Below are 20,037 nucleotides of genomic sequence, written 5' to 3'. Positions count from 1 at the left end.
CTTAAAGCATCTTAAAGCATCCCCGACAGAGGGCTGTCCAGCTGCCTCTTGAATGCCTCTAAGGTGGGAGAGCCCACTACATCGTCAAACAAAATGCCGGAGCGGGGAGCCCGTGCATGACAAGACCCTGGAGAGGCTGGAAGTCACCCAAAGGCTACACATCCCCCCTGCTCCTCCCCCCAAAAGTGCCAGCCTCCTCCGCCCCCCCCCCCCCAAATCATGCGAGATCCATGCAATCCAGGCTACTGTGAGCAGGTGCCTGAAGAGCAACAGAAGAGAGCCGGCATGAGTCCATAAGCTGCAACGTCTTCCCATCCTGCAAAGGCTGCCGTCCATGAAGGCCATTAGCAGGGGAGTGTTGAGCCGCAGCACAGTAGCGGGTTCAACATGTCTGGGGGGGGGGGGGCGGAGGGGGACAAAACTCACAATGGGCACAACGGCCTTTACCTTGTCAATGGTGGCCTCCTCCGTGACGTCGTACACCATGCACACCACGTTGGCCTGCAAGGGAGCAAAGGGGGACAAGGCTCTTAGGACCATGCAGAAACTGCGGCTCCAGGATGGGAGACGGGTAGAGAAAGGGGTGGGTGAAGCCGGCCTTTCTCGGGCTGTGCAACCGTCACAGAAGATCGGAAGCTCTCTCATACGGAGTCAGATCGTGGGTCCATCTAAGGCAGTGGTTCTCAACCTGTGGGTCACGACCCCTTTGGGGGGTGTCGAACGACCCTTTCACAGGGGTCGCCTAAGACCATCGGAAAACACGTATTTCCGATGGTCATTTATTTGTAACTAGAAATAAATATTTCACAATGTATAATTACATATTGTTTTTGTGATTAATCCCTATGCTTTCATTAAGTTCAATTTGTAACAATGAAAATACATCCTGCATATCAGATATTTACATTACGATTCATAACAGTAGCAAAATTACTGTTATGAAGTAGCAACGAAAATAATTTTATGGTTGGGGGTCACCACAACATGAGGAACTGTATTAAAGGGTCGCGGCATTAGGAAGGTTGAGAACCACTGATCTAAGGCCTGGTATTGTCGACACTGACTGGCAGCAACTCTTCAGGGATTCAGGCGGATCCCCTGGAGATGCCGGGGATCAAACCTGGGACCTACCACTGAACTGCAGCCACTCCCCATTATCTTGACAACAACCCTGCGAGGTAGGCTAGGCACAGAGAGAGAAAGAGAGAGGCAGGCCCTGTAGAGGTTTGAATCCTGGCCCAAACCCAATGTCCTCCACCCAACGCTCCGGCTAGGGCAGGAGATAAACTGAAATTGGACATAGGAAGCGGCCTCATACTGGGTTAGAACCGTGGTCCATCTAGCCCAGTACTGTCAACACTGACTGGCAGCAGCGGCTCTTCGGGGTTTCAGGCAGGCGTTTTTCCAGCCCTCCCTGGAGATGCCGGGAATCGAACCTGGGGCCTTCTGCGTGCGAAGCAGGGGCCCTGTCCTTGAGCTCACCAACTCTGTCATCCACAGCTGTCGTTCCCCCGGTCATGCTCAAAGGCATGTTTGTCGCTAAGGTCAGTCAGCTGTGTGGTTTAGCCCAGGGCTCGGCAATTTGTGGCCCTCCAGAAATGGTTGCCTCCAATTCCCATCAGCCTTAGCCAAGGATGAGGGATGATGGGAGATGTAGGACAAAACATCTGGAAGGCCATGAGCTGAGCGGTAGGACCAAGAAGTAGCACTGTTCCTGGATTCCACCATGTCTGGCCACACAGGGTGGTGGTGTGATAATTGGGAGGTTCAAATAAAACTCTCTGTATGCTGTAAGACCAGGTGAAGGTCAGGCGGCTTCTGTCTCTTCGGTAGAAAAGTAGCCTCTGCACAGGATTGTCCTTTTAGTTAGCAGAACCCACTGGAAAAGCTTCTGCTGGTTTTTATAGTTTCCAGCTGCAAGCAGGAAGAATGGGGAAGGTTGTCTCTTTGAATGGGCAACTCTGGAGCAGCAAAGTTGTACGGATGTACTGTACGGAGCAGTACATCCGGTCCGGGTTTCAGCCAGAACCAGTCAAAACTCTAACGGAGCTATCCAAGGTGCTGAACCTCCAGTTGCAGAGGCAGTAAGTCTGTATAAACCAGTTGCTGGGGAACATGGGCAGGAGGGTGCTGTTGGGTTTCCTGGTTGGCAGCTGGACAACAGAGTGCTGAACTAGATGGACCCTCGGTCTGATCCAGCAGGGCTCTTCTGATGTTCTTAACTTATTTTGGGCACAGGGTTCAGCACCTTGGAGAACTCTTTTAGAGGTCTGGCCGGTTTTGCCTGAAACTCAGATCAGATTCACAGACCAAATGACAATGAAGCCACCAGCCTCCCCTGCTCTGGAGAGACCGTAGTTGAGAGAGACAGAAAGAAAGAGAGAGCTCAAGCTTTGCACACAGAAGGACCCATGATCAATTCTCGCCATTGCTAGGTAAAAAGGAGGATCAAGTAGCAGATGGTGTGAAAGGCCCTGCCCAAACTCCGGAAATCTCCCCACGACAAGTCAAAGTAGACAATACAGGGCTATATGGCCAAAGAGTTTGACCTGGTATAAGGCAGTTCCCTGGGATCCCTTTATATAGAAATCTAGCCTGTCAGGGATAACTCAAGGGCATAAGAACATGAGAAGAGCCCTGCTGGATCAGACCGAGGGTCCATCTAGTCCAGGACTCTGTTCACACAGGGGCCCACCAGCTGCCAATGGGAAACTCGTAAGCAGGACATGGGTCCAAGAGCACCCTCCTGCCCATGTTCCCCAGCAACTGTTGTACATAGATAGACAGTGCAGGATGTTTCCCCACGACACGTTAGTTTACAAAATGCAGGTGAGGAGAGGGTTGCTTGAATACTCTGTCCCTTTAAAATACACGCACACGCACATTCCCAGCACACAGAAAGCGTTGAAGTCCAGGAACATCTTTGCCTATAGTGGCATTGTTATCATTATATGGAGAACTGAATTGTAATCAAGAGACAAAAGAATTGATAACGAATTTGTTACCAGCAGCAAGATTAATGATATCTAGGAACTGGAAGGTTCAAGGGGATTATCCTATAGAAGATTGGTATAAAGAAATATGGGATACTGCTACTAACGATAAATTAACATGTAATATAAAAGTTAGAAGAGGGATGATAAAAATGAATGACTTTGAGGGAATATGGAAACAGTTTCTAGAATTTGTATTATCAAAGGGGAGGGGGGAAACACCCCCAGAGGAAGCAATGAGATTTTGGAAACATGAATAAGATCCCGTGGTTGGGGGGAGCACTTTTATGTTAAGTATGATTATGTTAAGAGAATTAAGTTAGAATATATGTTATCAAACGTTTGTTTTATATTATTGTGTATTATGTAGCATTGTTTTATTCTGTATTGATGTATTGTTTGAAGTACTAAATAAATAAATAAACAAACCAGGAACATCTTTGCCACCTGAAATGGTTCCAAGATCCCAGGTTGCAGCTCAGAGGTGAGAAATCACCAGAGGGGCAAAGGTGCTTCCCTCCCCTTCGATAAGCCCAATGCTGCCTCCCCCAGGCTGGTGCCTTCTGCATGTTTGGGCCTTCAACTCCCAGAGGGCCCGGCCAGCGTGGCCCCTGGCCTGGAATGCTGGGAGTCGTGGTCCGAATCCTGCGGAGGGCCGCTCCCGATGCCTCATCCTCACCGGCCCAAGCAGGGCATCTTCCTGCCGGCCTTCCGACGCTCCGCTCTCTGCTGAAGCGGTGCCAGCGCAAGAGCAGTTCAGGGAAAGGCAGATGGCGGGGGGATCACAGGCCCCGTCGGGGAGCGTGTTTATCGCTTAATCTCTCCGATGCACGAGGTTTGAGATGGGATTTGCTGAGGGTGCTCTGAGCCTCCTGAATGTCCACGCAACGGCTGGGAAGGAGGAGGAGAGGCTTCTCAAGGAGAAGGGCGCGGGTTCAGTCCTTGATATCGCCACTTAAAATGAGCTTGGGCAGCAGGGCCTGAGGCCTCGACAGCCACCCGCAGGACTGGGTGAAATAAACTACAGAGAAGGAGACCTTGCAAAGGCAGAGGCTGTTTAGCTCACCCGCTTGCCTCAATCCAGCAGATATTCTGGCGCAGACATGCAAGCGCGTAGCGTCGCTTCAGGGGCATCGTGGGAAATTAAAACTGGCAGCTAGATTCAGCTCAGAGCTTGCTGCTGCCAGGTAAGCCCAAGGGACCCCCACAGTCACTTTGGCCAAGACCCCCTCAAACCTGGATCCAGCCCCGGCCTTATCCCTTGCCAGGTTTGCCAACAGACCCACAGCCCTGGATCAACGGCTACGAGTCCCGATGGCTATATGCCGTCTCCAGTCTCAGAGGCAGTGTGCCTAGCGTGGTGTAGTGGCTATGGTGTTGGAGTCGGGAGATCCGGGTTCTAGTCCCCACTTGGTCATGGAAACCCACTGGGTGACTCTGGGCCAGTCACAGGCTCTCAGCCCAGCCTACCTCACAGGGTTGTTGTTGTGAGGATAAAATGGAAAGGAGGAGGGTTATGTAGGCCGCCTTGGGTTCCTTGGAGGGAAAAGGTGGGATATAAATGTAATAAATAAATAAATACACCAGTGGCTGGAGAACGGGGACGGGAGGGTGCTGCTGTTGCACCCATGTCCTGCTTGTGGGTTTTCCCTGGGCAGCTGGAATGCTGGGACTCGATGGACCCTTAGTCTGATCAAGCAGGGCTCTTCTTACATTCTTATGTTCATAAGAAGAGGGCGCACATTCAAGGACACCATGATGCGCTCTCAGGGGAGGGGATATGCGTGTCCTGAAAAGCCAAGATGCTATCTCAGATGGATTCACCAAACCATGCTCCTTGGAGTGGAGAGGTCATGTGCAGTATTGATCACACACACACACACACACACGTCACTGAAAGGCACATGACTTCCCCATGCAGACACATCATTCCCAGGGAGGCAGCAGGCTTTCCTCCTGGCCCAGCCTGTGCTACAGCTGGGAGGCACCGGGGAATCTCGGAAGCATCACAGCCACCCAAAGAGCATCCTTCCCCCCCCCAACCCAGAGTCCGGCAACCCCCAACCCAAGGGGGAGGGCAGCACAAATTGGGAGGCCACAGGAACTGGGCAACGCTGCCGTTGTGAGGAGGAGGCCTGTGCATTGTTCAGGGGTCAGTGGGAGAAAATCTAGATGTGTTATGTACAGAGCAAAGCACGCCTCCCGTCGCAGTCCAGAAAGAAACCTGCTCCGGGCGTCAAAGCATCTGTCAAACACTGAACGAGGTCGCTGCCAGGGGAAAGGAACGCCTGCCCCTCAGTTGGGCACCCCGCTCCTCCTGATGCAAAGGAAGCGCACGTCCAGGGCTCGCTGGGCCTCCGGGGGTCCTCTCCCCCAGCTGGCACGTGGAAGTTCAGGGCCTGCCCGCAAGATAAACACTCGCGCTGTGTCCCTCCCTTTCCCCTGAAGTCTGATTTAACCCACTGGGTTAAATCACATACAGCTGCTTACAAGCAAGCAAAGGATTAAGCAAGCCCTTAACAAAACTGATAATGTTAATCCCCAAGAAGCCCTATCAGGGATTTCAGCAGAGTTCACGAAGGGAGGGGGTGTCTCTCCTGCTCCAGCTGAGCTTTAAGAGCAACACTGAAAACACCGGGGTAGGGTGGGGGCGCTGCTCTAAGCGCCCCCACCCCTCCGCCCCCAGACCGCTTTCCTGGCTCACCTTGGCAATCTCCTCCTGGAGTTCCTCCTCCGTCTGCTCTGATTCTGGAAGGAAAAGAAAAGGTTACGCATTTCGGTACCCTGCTCCCCAACGCAGCCCGTGAGCTGGAGCATCGCTTGGGGTGAACAGCAGAGCACCCAAGGATCACACGACCTAGGCTTCCTGATAGGCCGTTGCAGTTCGCTTGGGAAAAGGCTGCTCTTTGCCGGCCTCGGCTCTCCGGCTGAAAGTCAGAACGATGCTGAGGTCGCTCCAGTCCCCAAACTCATCTCCTTGTGGTTTAGGAGAAGCAGCAGGGCTATTCAAGCTACAGATTTAAGGTTTAAGCAAGTGTCTCCTGAACGCAGGAGCAGTCTGCCGGTGGAGTAAGCGGCTTGGGTACTGAAAAACCTCCTTCCACAGAGATCTTCAAGGCAAGAGGGGGGAAATTATGGAATATGGAATTCCTATGGAATTCCCTGCCTCTGGAGGTCAGGCAGGCACCAACTTTGTACTCCTTTCGGTGCCTCCTGAAAACGTCATTCTTCCACGAAGCCTTTCCTTAAGGACCAGCCACGGTTCACTGTACATTTTGCTTCTTTTAAAATCTATTTTAAAGTGTTTTATTCTGTTTTTATTTTATTTTATCTTGTACACCGCTCCGAAATTTTCAACGGGGAGTGATATATAAATATTGTAAATAAATAAATAAATAAATAATCCACCAAGGATGCTTAATATGTAGGGGCAGGAAACGCTTTCAACCCGAGGACCAAATTAAATTTCAGAGGAGCCCTCAGGGTGGAAGTGGGGCAGGTGGGGGAAGAGATACCGTCCAATAGGGAGTGGGGCTGAAGGGAAAGGAGGCGGGACCATAGGCAAAAGGAGAAGAATTTCAACCTTTTAGTTTGGGGGGGGGGGAAGTGCACAAAAGCCAGGAAACCCCCAAATGGGCAAAGGGGGTGGAGTCAGAGGAGGGTGCGTGGGCAGAACTGACACCCTAGGAGGGTCGGATTTCCGCCCCCCCACCCGGCCTTCTGTCCCCCATCCCTGGGTGTACGACGTCCTCCTACTTCACGGCATGAGGTTGCAGGGAATATTATTACTATCTGAAGCTTTCTGCACGTTCAAGCAGGCGTTACAAATTCAAACCGATACATATTATTATTAATATGTAATAGTTTGGATTCATAAAATACATTCAAATCGACCCCAGATCTATCTTTAGGTCTGGCTGAGAGCTCAAAGTTGTATTTAAATGGAGGCTGTCTTTGTATGCTGTCTGTCCTTACGTTTTTAAATTTTGTATATTGATTTTTAATGTTTTGCAAACAGCCCAGAGAGCTTTCTCTATGGCAGTATAAAAATGTAGCAATAATAATAATAATAATAATAATAATAATAATAATAATAATAATAATAATAGTTCAAAAAGATTTAGAGGCATCTCCTCAGTACAACCACCCTGTAAAGCAGTGGTTCTCAACCTTCCTAATGCTGCGACCCTTTAATACAGTTCCTCATGTTGTGGTGACCCCCAACCATAAAATTATTTTCGTTGCTACTTCATAACTGTAATTTTGCTACCGTTATGAATCGTAATGTAAATATCTGATATGCAGGATGTAGTTTCATTGTTACAAATTGAACCTAATTAAAGCATAGTGATTAATCACAAAAACAATATGTAATTATATATTGTGAAATATTTATTTCTAATTACAAATAAATGACCATCGGAAATATGTGTTTTCCGATGGTCTTAGGCGACCCCTGTGAAAGGGTCGTTCGACCCCCAAAGGGGTCGCGACCCACAGGTTGAGAACCGCTGCTGTAAAGCAATCTATTATTATTATTATTATTATTATTATTATTATTATTATTATTAGCTTTTTGCACGTTTGCATGCATTTAATAGATTCACACTACTCCTTGTGGAAAAGCAGGCCCGAGGTTGCCTTGGGGCTGGAGAGGCAAGGGGAAAGACAACCTGGCCTCTGAGCTGGGGCAGAGGACTAAGGGCCATGGGGGGGTGGGGGGGTTCCTTTCCACGCCAGGAAAATGATCATGGCAAGGGAGAGAGCAAGGGCGGTCTGCCCTCCTCCTCCTCCTCCTCCCGCCGCTGCAGGAGTTCGTTTCCTCCCTGCCTGCTAGAAAGAACACTCTGCTCCGATGGCCAGGTGTTCTGGGACTGCAGAAGCAAAGCAAGAAGCGCTTGGCTTCTGCCAAGAGCCAGCAAAACAAGAGCAAGCAGGGAGAGCCACACTGCTTCTGTCTTCCAAGCAGGAACATGGGATTTCACACACACACACTTCTGTGCCAACGTCCCTCGCGTTCAGTGCCCAGAATAGCTGAATTCTGCAAACACAGCATGTAAATTAAGCAAACTTTGCACCTGAGAGAGGAAGGCTTAGCACAGCATCCCTGTTGTGCTGGTTTACTACATGCAGGGAGCACTTTTTTAAAAAATAAATAAATACACACACCTCACTTGGAATATGAAGCGGTGGCGGCCCAGAATTCTGCTGTCTCGCTCTGCCACCTCAATAGACAAATTGCAGGGTGGGGGACCTTTTCAGATTCCAAGCGTGCGCCCATGTGAAAAGCTCCTTGCATGTAGTAAACTAGCACAACAGGGATGCCATGCTAAACCTCCCTCTCTCACGCAGAAGGGAATCGTTGCTGTTGTTGTTTTTTAATGTGTGGGAGAATTACAAAATGACACGGCCAGCACACAAGCACACACTTATACCTTTGCAGCCCGAAGTGGGACAATTCCAAAGTCTACCGCTTCAGTCTGAGTGACGTGAAGATGGGCTCTGCGAAAGCGAGCGCATGCACGGCCCCCAGGCTACGCTGGGAAATACGTGGATTAAAAATGCTGCTTAGGAATGAAAAGAAAGCAAAGAGGCAACCCGGGACGCCTACCTGAGTAGTCCACAATGTGCGTGGGAACTTTCTCGGGGGTGACGTCCGCTGGGATGGTGATCTCTTCTGCACGAGGCGGCACCTGGGGAGCAAAAGGCAGGTGATTGTTTGCACAAGACAGCAACAGGTGTGCGCGGCTGTTGGGGGGGGAGGAGAAGCGTACCCCGAATGGAGAAGGGGTGGGACCCCCGGCTCCCTGCAGCAGAAAGCGACAAAGAAGGAGACGCCCAAGCCAGGCTTTAGCAGACCGGCCCAGAATGCACCAGCCCAACCCCTGATTGGCTCTGCAAAGAGGAAGGGAAGAGCAGAAGGGAATTATAACTGGGCAGTTATTAAGGAGGCAGTTACTAAAGAGAGAGGAAGTCAGGATTTGCCCCCAATTGTAAAGACTGTTTTGTTTTAAATCAAAGCTGAGATTTCCAGATATCCAACCTCTGATTGGCTCAGCAAAAATGAAGGGGGGAAGAGAAGGAGGGGATAATGACTGGGCCATCCTACAGTTGTACGGAGAGTGCATCATCCTCATCAATTTATTGAAAGCACATCTATCCTGCTTATTTGAGCACTGGGAAACCTACTCAGTTCCCCCTCCAGCTTGAGATGTAGTCAGGATTTGCCCCCATTGATTTATCAAAAGCACGTTTATCCTGCGCTTTTGCCCCAAAGGCTCCCAGAGCGGCTTACATACAGTCACACAGAGGAGGGCCAGGATCTCTTCTCAGTCATCCCAGAGTGCAGGACACGGACCAATGGGCTCAAGTTACAGGAAGCCAGATTCTGGCTGGACATCAGGAAAAACTTCCTGACTGTTAGAGCAGTATGACAATGGAACCAGTTACCTAGGGAGGTGCTGGGCTCTCCCACACTAGAGGCCTTCAAGAGGCAGCTGGACAACCATCTGCCAGGGATGCTTTAGGGTGGATTCCTGCATTGAGCAGGGAGTTGGACTGGATGGCTTTATAGGCCCCTTCCAACTCTGCTATTCTATGATTCTATGACCTAACACAGCAAGACGGTCCCCTAGCATCGAACTCATGCTCTGAAGGACGCAACACAAAAGGAAAAGGGAATGGGGCAGGAGGAGGAAAAAGAACAAACAAACTCAAGCAGCAACTCTCGGATTAAACAGTAGTTCTTAGAACGGCCAGCTGAAATGGAAAGAGATCAGGGAGAGGAGGAGAGCACAGCTGATGGAACGGCCCCGCTTCTCCTCTGCGGAGGCCTGATGAACTGAGTGCTGCCTGGCGACCCTGATTATGTTGGGTACCAACAGGGAGTATAAGCATGTCTCCTCTCAAAGGATGCTCCGGCTATGCAAAGGTGAGACTTGGAAACCCTCTCGTATGTGTGTATTGAACGGAAGTCCATTTTACGCTTGCGTCGGGCGACAGCAGAAGCGTGAAACACACACGGCCCTGCTCTCGCCCCACAAACGGCACCCAACTGCTCCCCTTCTGGCTGGCGGAAAGCACTTCTGCACCCCCTTAAGTCTTGGCCAATGATGACCTGATCCACTGACCCAGAAGCACCCCAGGTGGGAGAGAAAACGTTAAGCCGCTTGCCTGGGCCTGAAGCTGGAAAGGCGTTTAGAATGATCCTGGCGCCGGATTGGGAGACTTACTGCACCCACGGCACAAGGGTCACGGGGGTCAAAAGGGGGACAGGCGGCGACACCATCTGCTCGCTGCGGTTCGGAGGGACTCCGGTTCTGGGATGAGGGGCAGGCAGAGGGGAAGCACGGCCTCACGGGAAGAAGCAGGGTGTGTGTGTGTGTGTGTGTGTGTGTGTGTGCGGCTTTGGCCGGCTGCCGAGGCTCAGAGGCAAATGGCAGGAAGGCCGGATGGCGTTGAGAGGGTTTGAACAGATGGCCGACGCTGGGAGTGTCGTGTAGATGCATGCACACACACACAGAAGGGCTCCAGAGGAACGCTCCTGGCCAAAGAAACAGCACTGCAAAGGACAGGGAAGCGGCAGCCGAAGCAGGCTGGAATAGAAGAACGGACTCACTGGATCAGGCCCAAAGTCCATCTGGCCGACCAAAAGCCCCTGGGAACCATAGATGCAGGGCTGGCCGTCCCCTAATGGCCCCCAGCATCAGATGTCCAGAGAGAGGCCTTTTCTGTGCCCATGGATGTCCCACCGAACTAATACGCTCAGTAGCAGCTGCCAGAGGCCTACGCGTGCCCAGGCGGAAGGGGGCTACTTGGGCGTGACAGCTTCACCCAGGTGGAAGGGGGCTGCTTGAGCGTGACAGCTTCGCCCAGGCGGAAGGGGGCTGCTTGGGCGTGACAGCTTCACCCAGGTGGAAGGGGGCTGCTTGGGCGTGACAGCTTCACCCAGGTGGAAGGGGGCTGCTTGGGTGTGACAGCTTTGCCCAGGTGGAAGGGGGCTGCTTGGGCGTGACAGCTTTGCCCAGGCGGAAGGAGGCTGCTTGGGCGTGACAGCTTCGCCCAGGCGGAAGGGAGTGGCTGGTCATTGAATCATGGATTTTCATTATGTGTGAATCCTGCATTACGGTTTAACTATAGGTTGGTAACCACAAAGAACCCAAGAACAGAACCCATGGTTTGTTGTTGGGTTGTAAATTCTGGGCGGTTCATGGTTAACGAACCACAGTTCAGGGATTGCACATACCCACAACCCATGATTCAACAACAACCCATAGTCAACCTGTAGTCTGGGTTGCTGTTATGGGGAAAACACGTCTATGCTGCTGACCTGTTTTACTGTTGTTCTAGTTGTAACACATTTTATTTATTATTTTAGATTGTTTTTACATAGATTTTTATACTGTATTCTATATATTTGGGATGTAAACAGTTTAGCATATCACGCAGTAGAGAACCAATATAAACAATCAATCGATCCATTTGTGGCTGCAGGTTGCTCATCATGCTATGATTTTAACGCAACCCAACTGGAAAGGGAGCCCCCTTCCACTCACCTCTTCCGGGAACTCCTCACCCACCAGGGCCATGATCAGGGAGGTCTTCCCCACCTGGGCTGCAAGAGAGATAAAGAAAAAAATCAAGAGCGTCACAGGAACTCTGTGAAGTTAAGAAAAGCCGGTGTGGCGCATTGTATTCTCACAGCGGCCCTGCCGATAGCCACTCTGGCTGGGAATTATGGGATCCCAAACGCATCCAGAAGGCCCCCAGTTGGGGAAGGCTGATATACCTTATTTCTTCGATTCTAAGACCCACTTTTCCCCCTCTCTAAAAACGGGGCACGTCTTAGAATTGCGGGTACGTTTATTATTTCTTAGAATCAAAGCTTTTTTTCTGTTGGTGGTACTGAAATTAGTGTGCGTCTGAGAATCGAAGAAATACGGTATGTGACACTGGGGAGGGGGCAGAGGCTTCTCGTTCAGACCGATTGGACAACTTTGCAGGTCACGCCGTCCCCTAGTCTGACTCGAGTTGCATTCAACGGCTAGGGCACCAAGATGCGGGGAGGCCCACCTGCACTCCTACCGAAACACTGGGGACTGGATGCACATTTTGTGTCACACTGAGCACTGGGGGGAAGCAGGAGCGCAAATTAGAGAAAGACGGAAATGTGATTGTTTATAGCGCAAGCTTGGGGGAGGAGTTGGCTGAACCACTTTCAGCTCAAGAGCCAAATTCCATTTCAGGTAAGCCCTTGGTCGGGTTTCCCCCCCACACCCCAGTGGTGGAGGGGCCCCAAAGAGGAATGCCCAAAATATACAAAAATACCAGCAGAGTTTAGCATAAAGCTCTTACTGCCAGTAACGTGGCCTTAGGAAAGACATTTTAACTGGGCTGTTTACAGAAATTCTAAAATTGAGATAAAAACAAGTATACAAAATTTAAAATTCTAAAACACAGAACATACACACATAAAACATTAAAAGCCGTTAAAAAACTAAACATGTGGGTGATTAAGATGTGCCGCCATATGCCTGGGCAAAGAGGAAAGTCTTAAACTGGCGCCGGAAAGATAGCAGCGTTGGCGCCAGGCGAGCCTCATCAGGGAGATCATTCCACAGTTTGGGGGCCACCACCGAAAAGGCCCTATCCCTCGTTGCCACACTCCGAGTCTCTCTCGGAGTAGGCACCCGGAGGAGGACCTTAGATGTTGAACGTAGTGACCATTTTAGAATTGGCGGGGGGATGGGACACCCCTCCAAAACCAACAAAAGGAGGAGTAGGGCGACTTGGGTCCTTCCAGATGTTCTGGCCTAAAATTCCCAGCAGCCCTTGCTGGTGCAGCCAATTGGAAGGAGTCCTGGGAACTGAATGCCAGAACTTCTGGTTGCCCACCCCATTCACCGATCAGCAGTCAACGGAAAGGGAGCAGTGCCAGGGAAAGGGGGATATGGCCATCTGGGAAACTTCAGAGGTCCTGGCTAGGACTCCAAGCGGGCTGGATTTGCATCCCCCTGCTCCCAGGCCTGAGATTCTACACAATGTGCCATCAATTCGTCATCATTCTTTGCCCTGTATCAAAGCGCCTAATCTGCACCAGGCACTGTGCACAGAAAAAGGGAAGACCCTGCCTGTAGGCTCACAATCGAGAAAGAAAGAATATGAGACACAAGGAACGGGGAAGAGGAGGGCAAAGGAAAACCTTTGTGCTACCTGGGAGAGGGAGGAAAGGGTTAAAGAACACAACCAGCATCTCGAAACTGGAAAGGTTGGGTGTTCTTTTTTAAAGTTTCTATTTATAGGTTTTAAATGTATATGTTTTAAATTTTGTAATGCCGCCTTGAGGCCCAGCATTGGACAAAAGGCAGGAAATAATAATAATAATAATAATAATAATAATAATAATAATAATAATTTACTAAGGGCGCAATCCTATGCATGTCTAGACTGAAAAAAGTCCAACAATTTGCAGCATTGCCCAGCCAGGGACTTTTTTCTGTCTATATATGCACAAGATTGCCCCTAACACAGGCCTAGTAGCCTGGGCAAGCTGGCCGGCTGGCAATTTTTATGAACTCATTTACAAGGCCTGCATCAGCCATATGCTGAAGTTTAAAATGGCCAAAAGAACTCAAGCATTCTGTTGGAAGAGCCAAGCAATCGCACCAGTGGGACACAAGCGAAGGCCGATTTGGTGGAAAATGTAACCTTCTTGTGATCAAGCCATTCCCAAGTGCATGGACAATACAAAGGCCATGGCTTGAAGCTTCCCATTTGGGGACTGAACCATCAGAGTTCCCAATATGCTGTATCATATTCTCTCTCTCTCTCTCTCAGACACACACACACACGCACACACAGACACACATCTTTAAAGGACCTCTGATAATTAATAATACACGGCACCTCGGGCCAAATTTGGGAATAGGAACAGCTCTCAGCAAAGTGGAGGCACTCAGCTGTGTTTGCTTTTTAGGGGGGAAAGTTATTAATATTTGAAAAGGTTGTCTGAAGCACAAGCAGCAAGGAAAAAAGCAGTTTGTTTTAGCCACATGCTCCTAATGCCGGCAGCTCTTAGTGCCGTTTTCGGAGACACAGTCAACTTAAGGAAGGAGCACATGGAATCACCCCGCTCATGTAGGTCAGTGGGAACTGCTGTTCCTTCTTTGCATGTTTACATCGCTGAGATGGAACGGTGCAAACCCGGATTCGTTAAAATAAAAGGGAAAGACGCCTTTCGCTTGCGTTCAGGAGTAGTGCAAGGCCGTTTAAAAACGATCACTGATGGGCTTTTAAAAAAAAATGTTATAGATCCAGTGTCTAAAGATTGTGATTTTAAACAACGTTTTTTTACCCCCACCAAAATGAACACTGGAATTCTATTCTAGGGACTAAGTTCCACCTGTTGTGCAGTGGAACTGCAAACACACCTCTATGGGAGAGGCGCTCGCTCAGGTCTCTTTTCATTATCCCAGGTACAGAATTTAGGTGGATGCGACAGCAGCACCCCCAGAATTGGGAGGGGTAGCGAGAGGAAGGCGGCGGGGGGGGGGGGAGACCAACTATCCCACTAAATTTGGAGGAAGGAATCTGTCCTTTTGCTCCCCTTCTGGTTACATAAATACTGGCGGGGGGGGGGGGGATTTCCTGAAGGCAAACATGTCCCCACAATGGCTCTCCAGAGGAAACATTTGGAGACAACTGCGTGCAGTTAAGGAAGAAGCTGAGCACACAGGGCACTGTGCCTCTGTCCTACTGCCTGAGGGCTATTCTCTCTCCAACAAAATAAAATAAAGACAGCTGCAAAAATCCTAAGGGGGGAATGGCAAGGAAGGACGGAGGAGAGCAAGGCCCTGGACGCGCAAAGTTGCATATGCAGACAGTTAACCCGTGCAGGTGCTGCTTGAACCGTGTGGACGGGCTTTGCAGTTAGTGTCTCTTGAGAAGATGGTGCCACAATCTTCTGCGGACTTATCAGGCTTCCCACAGCCAAGTCTGCCTCACTTACGGGCTGCGCCAGCCTGTGATAAAGGCAAGCTCAACCCTGTTGACAAAGCCAAGGCAGACCTCTGTGTTTAGCTCAAACATGAACATAAGAGCAGCCCTGCTGGATCAGACCAAGGGTTCATCGAGTCCAGTGGCCAACCAGCTGCCCACAGCAAACCCACAAGCAGGGCAAGAGGACAACAGCACCCTCCCGCCCATGTTCCCCTGCAACTGGTGAACCCAGGCTTACTGCCTCCGATATTGGAGGTAGCACTTAGCCATCGGGACTGGTGGCCATTGATAGCCTTCTCCTCCATGATGTTTCATAGGAAGGAACTGCCTTCTACCAGGCCAAGCCTATTGTCCATCTAGATCAGTGCTCTTTGCTCTGGCTGGCAGTGGTGCTCCAGGGTCTCAGGTGTAGAAGGGGCACTCGCAGCATCTGTATCCTGATTCTTAGGGGTGCATGTAAGGCGGGGGCTCTATCATAGACCTTCGGACTTTCACATGGCCTCAAAGATCATGCTTTCGAGTGGAGCCACCAGTTCCCACCTTCAGCTGCCAGGCATCGAGTGCGAGGACATACAAAACTGCCTTAGATCAGGGGTGGAGAACCTCACACCCAGGGGCCAAATCCAGCCATCTGGTATTCCCTAAATGGCCCCTCTTGGCTTTCCCCCAACCACCAGACCTTTGGTAGTTTTGTGCAGTTTCCCCCCCTGTTCTAAAAGGTCAAAATGCCTCCCCTAAGGTTTCGTTACTGGCAGTAAGGGCTTGAAGCTAAAATGTGCTGGGGCTTTTTTGGCTCCTCCCGTTCTGCCTTTAGTCCCGCCCACCACTGGAATGCAGCCCCCCCCCCCCCCAGCTTTTCTGACATTGAATTCTGCTGAAAGAGGTTCAACGCCCCAGCTTTAGACCCAGCCACGGCATTGGCTCAGCTAGCCCAGTACCGGCTATTCTGACTAGCAGAAACTCACCAGGGGAGGTCTTCTGACTCTTTTCTTTGTACCGAAAACGTCTTCGGCATTTATGAGAGACCCATTTGCATTGGAGAAACCAGAGAATAAATCCGGATCTTCGCTAGGCAGACCATAGGCTCTACTGCTGAGCTAGTTCCCCCGCCCCGCCCCGCCCCCATAACATAATCAAGCCTGAAGGAATCAAATGATACACCTGTAAGTGTGAACCAGCCCTGGGACTTCCAAAAGCCAGCAGCGTTCTAGAAACGTTGTACCCTGCACATGGAGAGTTGAAGGAGGAGCCCTTCTCCGCATCCCACCAATGCAACATATACGTTATGATGGGACAAGGGAGAGAGCTTTCTTTGTGGTGGAATGCCCTCCCCTTGGAGGCCCGATTGGCGTCAACATTGATTGCATTTCGACACCAAGTAAAAACATGGCTTTTTAACAAAGCCGTTGATGGTTAAACTCACTGGCACATTGTTTTAACTGCTTTTATTGCTTTTAAATTATATATTGTTTTAACTTGGATCATGGTTTAATTTGTTTTTTAACTGTGTATATTTATTGTTTTATACTGTATGTTTTTTATTTGTACACCGCCCTAAGATCTTAGCGATATAGGGTGGGATATAAATATTTTAAATAAATAAATAATAAATAAAATTGCAAGGGTAACTAGTCCCCAAAGTAAGCGTTCCACCTGGAAATGCTCATGCAATTTGCACTTTAAAAAAAAAATTTTTTTTTACATTACATTTCTATATTGCCCCATAGCCAAAGCTCGTTGTGCCAGGTTAACGGGGAGGGAATGTGACCCTTGACAGAAAAAAAGTTGCTCAGCCCTGCTGTAAGAAGTCTACTCAGAGCCACCACTCTGGCAAAAAAAACCCAAGCCAAGGGATCTCCTGAAGCCTCGTTTTGGATCCGAGAAGGACGTTCGCTCCGGAACAGGGACTTCCCTCACAATTCATGCAATGAACAACTTTAGGAGACATAAAACTCAACACACGTGCCGACGTCTATTTGATCAGAGGCACCTTTTGAAGCAAAAGATTCTGAATCTGTTCATCGAACTGATGAATCAGCTAAAAATTGCACTTTCTAATTACAGTCAAATCCTACTTTTCCTCCCTGAAGCACAAGGGGTTCTTAGACCAGCCTTCCTCAAGCTGGGGTGCTCCAGATGTGTTGGACCGCATCTCCCAGAATGCCCCAGCCAGCAGAGCTGGCTGGGGCATTCTGGGAGTTGTAGTCCAACACATCTGGAGCGCCCCAGCTTGAGGAAGGCTGTCTTAGACAGTTCTCTATCCAGGCTCTGACTAGATCCAGACCTGCTTCGCGCCAGCGAGGCGGCAGCACCATGGACCTTCATCTGGCCACGCACTGTCTGCCAAGTACCCCTTTCAATTTGGCCGTTCCCGTTTGTTTCCTGCTTTCCCTACCCAGCCTCCCTTTCTTCTGCCACCCACGAGGCAACAGGTCACAGGGAAACCCTTCTGATCACAGGGTCGTTGTCCTTCGGTGAGATGCACCTAATTTTAGAAATAATTCTGCTCCGTGACAGACAAATCCTCTGTAAGCTAGTCTGTGTGCCGGGAGGTCGGTTATTTTCTGGGTGGATGGTCTGCATATAGAAATCTCAACTTTACAAGCTAAGAAAACTTGCCAGGACATTTAGCCCCACCCCAATGCTTTCAGATTACAGGGATCTCTGACTCCTGTGAGAGAAACTGGATTAGAGTTGCCTTCAAGATTCGGAAGGAAGAAGAGCCAAACTATACACACAGCAAAATCACCTGGCATTTGCTGGACTGCACCAGCTCAGAGTGCAGGTGGGCGATGGATAATAGCAATACTTGAATTTCTGGCATGTGTTATGCAAATCCTGAAGCACTTCACGTCATCTCAGAAATCCTTACAACAGCCCTGTAGGGTGGATCAGCATTACCACACTGTAAACAAGGGGCTGAGAGATTAGCAGGTATCTTAGCAGGACATGGGGAGTTTGTGGCTGAGGTTTCACCAAAGGACTTCACCAAGGCTCATAATAGATCACACTCTTCTCCACCGTGCGCCTCTAGCTTCTGTTTCATGTGTACCATGTACAAATGCTCCCCTGCAAAAGCCTTGCACACAGAAAGCATGTCAGGGAGAACGGTTCTCGGTTAGTTTTCTACATGCAGGATGATCCCCACACCCAGGGCAAAAATCCACATGGCAGTATTAATTTTTAAAAAGTATTGATTGTATTTCTATTGTGCTCTCACAGGGCATTCCCAGGTGGTTTCTCACTCAAGAAACTGATCTGCTTTGCTTCAGCAGTCAGGTAGCATCTGGTACTCCATCCAATGGGCTTGTACAAGGATGCATGCATGCATGTGATTTCTGCAGCAATACCATCCAGGGAAAACTGTAGCTCAGTCCACAATAGTTACTAGTCTAGAAAGATGTTTATTAGTCCATAAGGTCTGGAAGAGGAAAAGTGGAATCAACTGTGTTTCAATGTATAAATGCAACCTTGCCTGTAGTCAGTTTGCACTTGCCACAAACAACTAGGATACAAGTCTGCGATCTTGTTCAATTTTGCAGGGATATACAGGTGGCTCAACACACCTTCTCGCTAGGATTTTTCACCTCAACACTTAAACCAAGGCCTGGGAAAATCTTACGATGGCCAGACTGCAACAATCTAGAACTTAAAGCAGTAATATTCCTGTCCCAGTGTAACTGAAGAGCCTCTTTGGGATTAAAATGCAATGCATCTTGTCCTTATGGGCAGGGTGAATGCCACTTCCATTCCTCCCAAGCGCTCCACCCACCCACACCCACTTTCAAAGGTTCTTCCACACCAACATCCTTATTGGGAATGACAGGTTTATTTATATCAGACACATGCTAGGCCCAAAGAAAGAATGCAAATATCACCATTACCAGTATATCTGAGAGTCAAAACCTTGGAATCATTGAAACAAAGTTAAACCATCAAAACAATAATACTAATGTTACTAATGAAATTAACAGGTCAAAACCAAAACAGATCAGTTATTCATCTATTATTATTATTATTATTATTATTGATTTGCTTGCATTATCTTGTTATCATTACAACAATCCTAAAGCAAGTCAGAAATATTATCTTTCATATTCCAGATAAGTTCATAGCAAAGATGGAATTTGAACTGGGAAGTTCGTGATTTGGGCCTCAGCCTCTTAGTGACTACAACGCACAAAGTCTGAAATACCAAAGTTACAAGTTGTTTCTCCCCCGCTTCACTGTACCTTTTCTATCCCTTATCATTCTGGTTCTTCCACATTCCTCCCTGGTGTGACCCTCACCTTTGCCCCCATTTTTCTTTTCTTCTAGACTTTCAGTGAATAGTAAAGCTTGTTCTGGCTTTATCCACTGCTGACTTTTCCCAGTCTTTGGGAAAGGACTGCAATTCGGGTTGCTAATTTCCATACTTTATTGCATTTCATTTATTTCAAACTTTTGTATCCTGCATCCAACCATTTTACTGCTATATTTTAAGCTGCCTCCCATGTGTTCTACTTCCCAAAACAGTTTTGATTACAAGCAAAATGTAGCATGGTTTGATGGACAATCACCCTGGGCATTTAATAAAGATTAAAATGTTATCAAACGGTCTTTGCAGCACCTTAAAGACAGCATAAGCTTTCATGAGCAGGAGGCCATTATGTCAGATGCAGAAACATTCAATATTCTGCTACTGATACCGGTATCTTACAAATAAATTTGTAAGCCGCCTTCATCATTTTAGCAAAGTAGCAGATCCAGAAGTCCAAAGATGCTGATACTGGTCATAATTCTTTCCTCTTCACACCCAAGGGGGGTAAGCAGCCTAGTGCCCTCCAGCTGTTTTGGATGATAACTCCCACCAGCCCCAGCCATGGAGGCTCTGGCTCAGGGATTTCTAGAGATGCTGTCCTAAATGCATCCTAAATGCCCCTGACCAAGCCCACACTTTAGAATTACACCCCATCCTCCAAAAAAAAAGGTATCCGTGTACTCTTGTTGCACCAAAACCTTGGAGGGACACCTAGGATTACGTTCTCCTCACACATCTATGAACTAG

General features: G+C 49.0%; 1 protein-coding gene across 1 annotated transcript in view; it reads right to left on the bottom strand.

Moving 5' to 3' along the window:
- The window catches only part of RHOT2 (ras homolog family member T2), a 44,313-nt gene that overhangs the window by 23,368 nt on the left and 908 nt on the right, over positions 1-20,037 (bottom strand). Inside the window, exons 2-5 of the mRNA XM_063142968.1 lie at positions 11,549-11,607; positions 8,605-8,686; positions 5,698-5,741; positions 448-501 (exon numbers count right to left, since the gene is read on the bottom strand). Of these exons, the coding sequence (XP_062999038.1) occupies positions 448-501; positions 5,698-5,741; positions 8,605-8,686; positions 11,549-11,607 (239 nt within the window). The remainder of the gene's footprint in view (positions 1-447; positions 502-5,697; positions 5,742-8,604; positions 8,687-11,548; positions 11,608-20,037) is intronic.

This window comes from Elgaria multicarinata, chromosome 17 (assembly GCF_023053635.1).
Source record: "Elgaria multicarinata webbii isolate HBS135686 ecotype San Diego chromosome 17, rElgMul1.1.pri, whole genome shotgun sequence".
NCBI lineage: Eukaryota > Metazoa > Chordata > Lepidosauria > Squamata > Anguidae > Elgaria > Elgaria multicarinata.
This window is presented reverse-complemented; position numbering and strand designations above follow the sequence as displayed.